This window comes from Phoxinus phoxinus, assembly GCF_949152265.1.
Source record: "Phoxinus phoxinus genome assembly, chromosome: 11".
Taxonomy (NCBI): Eukaryota; Metazoa; Chordata; class Actinopteri; order Cypriniformes; family Leuciscidae; genus Phoxinus; species Phoxinus phoxinus.
Window position 1 is genome coordinate 27,819,118 of NC_136886.1, and position 8,173 is coordinate 27,827,290.

Genomic DNA, 8,173 nt, shown 5'->3' on the forward strand with positions numbered 1-8,173 from the left:
GAAGAAGTGTGGCGTGTTTTGTGGTGTATGTTTATACTTTCTTACATTTTTCAGAAAGATTGTTGCAAGTTTTATGGCAAATTGAGAAAGATTGTGCGGCTCTTTTTTAATCATACATCCACACATGTAAAGTATCAACATGACAAAGCTATTGGTGCATGGCTTCACTCAAGTCTTCTTACACTACACACACACACACACACACACACACACACACACACACACACACACACACACACACACACACACACACACAGGATTCAGAGGAGGGACTGTAAACCCCTCCTTTCTGACCAGCTCCCATAGGAACATTTTTGCCAGTCCTTCACCGTCATAATTATAATAAATTTGACATTTCTCAGATAATATTGATTTCTTTATTTTAACATTTCACAGTCGGTGATGGTCCAAAGCATTGAGAAACAGGATGTCTATTGATCTGGGGCTCATGAATCCCTTTCGTGTATGTGATCATTTTTATAAGGCCTTTCTACCAAACATAAATCAATATTTTATATTCCCAGCATCCTCAAAGAGGTGGGGGTACGGGGGGCGATATCACTGGACAGAGACCTGACACCTGGAGAGAAACGCCTAAGCTGCAGGAATGTTTAATGATTGAGACCTGGAAATTTTTTATGTGTTCATTACCAAACATTTGAACTCTTACTGCATTTGAACCAACACGGGATTATTCGGTAATGCTTTATTTTACAGTGTCCTTGTTACAAATGTTACATGTAGTTACTGTAGTAATAACTAGATTATGCATAATTACATGCAACTAACCCTAAACCAAACCCTAACATATAGTTAATTATTATTACACAGTCCTTAAATGCAAATACATTGTAACACGGACACATTATAAAGTGTTACACTGTATTTTAAGGTGTCATTGTTATAGTGTAATTATATATTTAAGTACTGAGTAATATTAAGCAACTACATGTACTTACTATAGGGTTAGGTTTGGGATTAGGGTTTGGTTGAGGGTTAGTTGCATGTAATTATGCATCATTTACTGTTATTACTAACATATGTAACAAGGACACTGTAAAATAAAGTGTTACCCAATAAAGTGTAACCGGTTATTCTTATGACCTTTTTTTTGGAGCTATTACATCTCAGAAACACATTTAGTGATGAAGAAAATTTCATCTTAAAAGTTAAATGATGATTGCATTCTATCAAAACATTTGATGCTAGAGATACATTTTCACTAGAAAATCTGATTAGATTAAACTGTTCAGCTATCTTCAAATACATCTATAAATTAAACAGTAGACAAAACTATTGATTTGTTTCCATCCCATAATTAAATAATACTTTCTTCGGGAGGGAAAAAATCTAATCTTGAAACAAATACTGTTAAAGGAATGGCCATCATTCATTTAACAAACTGAAATCTGGCCTGGGACATTTGCACTGGCTCACAATTAAATGACAAATTTCTTCAAGACTCATTTAATGGTTAAACTGAATGCCAAGACCAAACAGAACTATAAACATCTGTAATTAATTGAGTGATGTCATCTGTCTCTTTATCACCCACATAATGAGAGAGAGAGGAAAAGAGGAGAGAAAAGAGACTCCAATTCTTTACTCTGAGTTGGTCCACTTCACATCTCTTTATCTCTGCTTTACTTCAGCTTAACATCCATTTGCACATCCTTTGTGTAAAAGTATTGATTCTTCAAATCTGGATTTTTGTATATCCTTATCATTTTGCGCATTAAACGGTTGTACAACAAATCGCAACGATGTCAAGGCGCTGACTGTTTCTAGTCTCATTTGAAATGATTCACAGGCTGTTGCATCCTGATTGTGTTTTGTTCTTTCCTCTGTTCAATATGATATGACCTTTTAAAAAGTTCAGGCTACACTGAGAGACGGACCTGCCGTTATCCGCATATTTCACTACAGCAGGGTTTGCTTGCACTACAAAATCTTCGTGATAATTTGGGGTATATCAGTTGGCTATTAGTGTAACTTACAAATGAGTATTAATTCATAAAATAATTCCCAGCAGATTTGGCAGCTGAAATTATTTAAAAACGATCAGTCGTAAATGTAATTCTACAGCCTACATTACATTTTAAATGCGTTGTCCTTCTTAAATCATGAAGGTCATGAACGTTGTTTTATTTTATGCTTTTTTCCCCCTTTGTCTTTGAAACATTAGGAGGCAATTTCATTCTAAAATTATTAGAAGCTGCCAATACAAATATCGCCTCCGAAAATATGTGTGTGTTTTTCGTTTTAGGAATTAATGAAAAGGTGAAATATTCGGTAGAATACAAAATCTTTTAAAAACGTTCATAAGCAAATTCAAAAATTTTAATAGAACATATGGCTAGCCTACATCGAAAGTAATCTTATTGACAAAACGAGAGAAATATATATAATAGTTAGTTTTATTCAGCAATACACTAGATGAGAGAAGCTTAACATAGAATGCAGTGCAAAATCCATAACATCATAGAAAACAATGATCTGAAATATATAAGCATGGTGTTAAGAATTTGAAACCAGTTGCACGTAAACCTCGTGGACGTTATTTCAATATGAAATTAATACAAAGTGCTAGAGAAATTTAATAGCTCAACGAATTCCATGCATACTTTCTGAACTGTAAAAAAGCGATTCATGTCTTAATAACTATATAATTCACTACTCAAAATCATAAACACAAAAACGTGCTATATATGTCTGTATCCACTCTGAAGTCTGAAATGTTGCAGATAGAGTTTTAAAAATCCTCTTGTGCACTCAGTACAATCTCTATATGCAGAATGACTTAGCTAGTGGTTATTATAGCGTACCTTGTCGAAATGATTTGATCTCTTAAATCATTAGGCTACATTTTGCATGACACGTGTTGAAGTTATAAATGCTTTGCAGGTAACATAAACAATATGACGCGTAACAATACAAATACATTTCCACCACGCCGCATTTTTTTCAGCATATAACTGAACACATTTTAAACAAGCATAAGAATAGTCCTTTTCTCGCAACAATATTTTATCCTCAATGTTTTGAATATCTGAATAATTTATTTCCTCCGCGGTTATCTTGAACAGGACTGTCCCTGGCGTGATCCGAACATTAAAAAAAAACATCCGCCAGTTTTATTTCTTCAAGTCCGACACATCGAGGAATCATCAAAGTCTTATGAACATGTTGCAGTTCAGTCGAATGTTCAGAACGGCAGAGTATCATGAAAAAGTTTGTCAATGATCGCAGGCGTGGGAACCAAATCCTCCAGTTTCAAGTAAAAGATGCGCTGCAGTCCCTGCGTGCACAGCGCGCGCACCTCCGGCAGCTTCTCCAACAGTTTCGACAATTCACCACTGCAGGACACCTGGTCCTTCAGACAGTTTATTAGCTTGTTTTGAAGGTCTTCTGTTTTCTTGGGCTCTTTTAGTCCATGTCTCTCTACGAGGATAAAAAAAAACAAGCCGTCAGAGGTCTGAAGCATGCTGTATATTCAGTGGACCGCTTGGAAAAGGTCAAACATGTCTTACCTGTTACTATGGTGAGAGCGGCTATGCAGGAGAAGGCAGAGACATCTATGCTCATGCTCTGAAGGTTAGAAGAAAACTCAACAATAGAGTCGATCCACTCCCCAAAGCCTCGCACACACTGCAACTTGTGTAAAACCACGCCATTGCAAAAAACAAGTTTGTCCTCTGCCAGGTTCGATCTAAAAAAAAAAAAGTCAAAGAGTATTCATAAACAAAGTATTCATAAACAAACAGCGAGTTATGTTAAAAATCATGTAGGCCTACAGTGTATGCTTACCTGTAAGCCAGCCGCAGCACAAAAAGTTCAAGGAAGGCCGACTCGAAAAGCAGTTCCTGGTCGCATTTGGGGAGGTCAGTGAACCCGGGGATCTTTTCGGCCCATCCGCGAATGATGCTCATGGAAGCAGTGAGGAGATCGTAGAACTGCTGGATGTGCAGAGATTCATCTCCTCCACTGTGATACTCTGGACTCGTCTGAAACTAGGATTTATTACAATAAATGTCAAATAAATAAATGGTTTATTAGCAAAGGCAACTCTTATAGTTTTGTGCAGATTTGTCTCATTTTATCATTGTAGTATTATCACTTCTGAAATTGTTAATTGAATTTTAAATAATTGCATGCGTTAAAGCTTAACGTTGTGCTCACTTTAGAGTAGTCCAGCCGGGCCATAGAGGGGTTGGAGTCTATATGCGCTCTCACTAGGGCGTTCAGGAGATTGACGGGTGTCATGGAGACAGGGATGTCCTGCGGACTTTTAGGTTTGGAGGGGAGGCGACCTCTTCGACCTTTTAAACTGGCTGTTCTCACAACTGTAAAACAACATTGGTTATAAACACTGCACCACAATATGAAACATCAATGAAATCATGCGTTGCACCTGCAAATTGAGATGTACGACAGAAAAAGTGCTTGGCATTACCTTCCTTTACCATCCCTACGACCAGGCACTTTTGAAAACGGCAATACTGGCATCGATTTCGCCGCCTTTTATCCACAGGACAGTTTTTGTTTGCCAGACAAACGTATTTGGCGTTTTTCTGCACCGTGCGCTAGAAAGGAACAGCACATGTATTCGGCGTATTAATTGCATGTAAATCTACTCAATTCGCATGGCAACAACTTGAACTGCAATCACAGTGTGAAGTTACAATAGAATAGGACACTCAAACCCTGCACTCCAACCCAAAGCTGCGTAATACATTCAAGGGCCGGACAAAGCAGACATTCGGTAAATACAGATCCGTGGGCAGCCATAATTTGGGGTCCCCCGGCGCTCTCTCCGCGACCCCTCTTGTCGGATTAGCGAGATTATTCTATCACGGTGGTGACATAAAGAGCTGCCTTAATGTCACCGCTGGGAGTTCCGTAACGCTCGGTTAGGCGCGATTCGACTCTCAGCGCAAACCAATTTAATTCTAGACGAAAGTAATGGTGGCGGAGATGAACGGAGGTGTCCCTAGGTGCATATTGGGTCAAATCAATACAACTGAGATAAATACTGTAGACCCAGTTCTAAACCATGCCTCTTCTCGTCCAAATCTCTAGTTGGGCTGGCAACCAAAAGGTTATAGGTTCAGACCCTGCAAATGTAGGCTATCCATACAATAATTTACCCTTGCGCCAAATAAACCCATTATGTCTCTAATTGGTTAAAAGACTTGTAGTATTTAGTGATAAACTTGTACCTTGAAGAATCCTTTGCACCCCTCGCATGTGCGCACCCCGTAGTGCTGGCAGGCGGCGTTGTCCCCGCACACAGCGCACAAACCCTCGCTGGACGGAGATCCTCTTGCCTGGGGTGAGGCCACCGGGCTTTCCAGTAAGGGATGTCCGACGTTAAGCGAATGGGGTAAACCCACAGCGTGCTGTTTCCTCGGAGGTCCCGCTAAAGCAAAACTGTCCAGCGCGCGATGCGCACCCTGGGTGTCCGGGCCCATGGACACGTGCAGAGACCCATCGAAGCGCATCTGGCAGCTTGACATCGGCGTGTCAGCAGGAGACTGCTTGAACGAGAACAACCGAGACATCGCGTTTTTCCTCTGCTGGTCTATCATGTGTGAAGTCGCAAGGTAGTTCTGATGAAAGCTGTGAAGGGACCCGCTGTCTTCCCACGTGTGGTGTGGAGGCGCGGGGAAACTGGGCGACTGGGAGATGTTTGGGGAGGATGGTTTATAGTACATAGGTCCGGTATGGGGTATGCTCTCCTCAGCCTGGTGCGGCTGATGATGATGGTGGTGGTGGTGGTGATGCTGCTGCTGATGGTAGCTGTGTGCGGGTATCTCCTCCACCTTGATGGACAGCTGATCCCCAGAGTGGGACATTTGGTAGAGGCAGGGAGGCTTCACGTCGTAGCTGGAACTGTAGGTGTCCACAAAGGTGCTGAAACTGGGGAGCGAGGATGTGACAGCTATTTCTGCGTTAGTCAGGTCCATGCTAAACTTGACAAACTCCGGTGTTAGGAAGTCGCAGTTGTACTCTCCCGTGGCGTTGTAGCTGTAACTCTGAGATGCAGGGCTGGCTCCTGGAGGTGATGTCCCATACTGAGCCTGGACGCAGGGCATGGCTGCAGTGTTAGAGAACTCAATTGTAATGGCTTTCTCCGACAGGGTGCATGATATTTGTTCACATGTTTTATAGTTTAATACTTTTGGAAATAATATTCAAATACATTTTCTTTGTTTATTTTTAAATTTATTTTTCCCCACTGTTAAGCTCATGCGTAAGATGTAGACATTGACACACATGACTTTCCAACGGAAAGTATGCAAACTTTCTGACATGCATTTCCCTGGCCTGCTTCAGTTTACCTCCGCACACCTGCAACTTATATCTCTCGTGGAACAATCTCTGAAGTCAGGGCTCTTGCACAAGTTGATGTCGGAGCGTCTTTCCTTTCTGTTGCTTTTCTGTGAAAGAAATATTGTATCATTATTTTTTTTCTTCTTCCAAGTATAAAGATCGACATATAACGCTTTACGCATGACAGTGCGAGTAACTTGATATTTTTGTGAGATCAAGGATATCAAAAAAATTATATAATAAAAAGAATGGCTAAAGTTAACAATCTGTCATTTATTTATAGTAGGTGTATTGCTTTACAATCTTGCCAGAAATTCAAAAAAGCATTTTAAACAGTTTTATTGCTGGATTTATTCTATGTTACATACCTCAAGTCACTATTAGAAGAGTTGCAAATTATGTATCCATGTAGCTGTTCCTGTTGATAGAAGTTCCGTTTGCATGTAGAGCCGATGCCTTTGCGCACCTTACTCCTTCGACTGCTCGTGAAGACTGGAGCCCGAGCGCAATGTGCCTTTGTTTATGAGAACTCTGAATGCCACAGCCCACGTGCTAAGAGGGAGTGACGTCAGGCGCGTCAACCCTTGACGCGCGCTGATCACTGGACAGAGGGACTGTTCTTCAGCTCGCTCGTTGCGCACTGCGCGCAATTCAATCCTCTGCGCGTTTGCATATGCGGGACTGTCCACTGGGTCAAATGAGATGAATTTCCTACACATTATTTCTTGCGCAAAATCATTTCCAAAAATAGAAACCACCTACAAGAGATCATATCTCACTGATTAAAAGCAATGAAGTGGGTTTTTTGTTGTAGAATACTAATAGTAGCCTACTATTTTGGGGAAGCGCCAGTCAGCATAAACATAACAAATCAAAGACTCTTTCCATGTTATCAAATTCATAAAGACATGCTGCGATGATTGCTGGTAAATTAAACGTTCTTCTTTCAGCACACCTTAAAATAAAGAAAGAAAGAAAACAACAAATTAAAAATTTAATTTGAAAATTTAGCCTAAATTACTGTGAAGATTTAATGAATTGAATGCAAGTCGTATAGTTGATGCGAGGAAAATCTATAAATTAGTATTATTTGCTCATAAACAAAACGATAATAAAATAGCATAATTAAAATATTTCGCATTATAACATTACAAAATCGGATTATCTCTTTGAATCTACGGATGCAGGACTAGAAACAGTTTAAAAATAGTGACGCCATATCTGTTTCTACCTGCATCATGCTTTGGGAAAGTTTCAATAGATTAGGATGTGTTTCTGATTCCATTGCTCTCTCTGAGCGGTGAAGGGTTTCCATTGTGAGAAGGGAATCCCGCTGTAACAGAGGCAACTTTGTTTGGACTGAAGCGAGCTGCGTCATCGCTACGTCAGCAGCCTTCAACTCCGTGACGTATGATGCGGTCGTGATGAACTTTTTTAGGCTGAAAGTCTCACCTGTGCAACTGACACGATTTAAAAAAAGCCTTGTGAAAAAAATACTTTGAAAACATTCCAAAATGCACGCAGTCCTACATACAGTGCCTCGGTTTAGCTATTGTTTAACATTAGGCTATAATAGAGAAAGTACATTCGCTTTAGGCTACGCATATGTTATAACATGTGCAATACAATCTAAATTAATGTGTTGGTGAATTCTACTGTTTAACTGGGAGTTAAACAGTAGAATACTGGGAGTTAAACAGTGTGTTGGGTGTGTTATAAAAGACCGTCCCTCTTTTATAAAAGATGGTCTTACAAAACGCCTTTCTATTCCAAGTGCGTCTACAATTAGATGCCTGTAAACGCCTTCCTAAATATGATTGGACGAGAGCTGTGAATCCTC

The 8,173-nt window shown here is 40.1% G+C and overlaps 1 protein-coding gene across 2 annotated transcripts; it reads right to left on the bottom strand.

The window, feature by feature from the left end:
* Positions 1-2,398: 2,398 nt before the first annotated feature.
* On the bottom strand, positions 2,399-6,830 carry nr4a2b (nuclear receptor subfamily 4, group A, member 2b). 2 transcript variants are annotated; one of them, XM_079628493.1, is made up of 8 exons: positions 6,702-6,830; positions 6,352-6,440; positions 5,220-6,097; positions 4,454-4,583; positions 4,180-4,343; positions 3,808-4,010; positions 3,531-3,709; positions 2,399-3,441 (listed from the first exon to the last, which is right to left on the bottom strand). In XM_079628493.1, the coding sequence occupies exons 3-8, from the start codon at positions 6,093-6,095 to the stop codon at positions 3,206-3,208; spliced, it is 1,788 nt and encodes a 595-aa protein (XP_079484619.1). In that variant the 5' UTR covers positions 6,096-6,097; positions 6,352-6,440; positions 6,702-6,830; the 3' UTR covers positions 2,399-3,205. The 2 variants fall into 2 exon arrangements, with proteins under 2 accessions (XP_079484619.1, XP_079484618.1); XM_079628492.1 differs by having other exon boundaries at positions 2,401-3,441; positions 6,342-6,440; positions 6,702-6,827.
* Between the last annotated feature and the right edge of the window lie 1,343 nt (positions 6,831-8,173).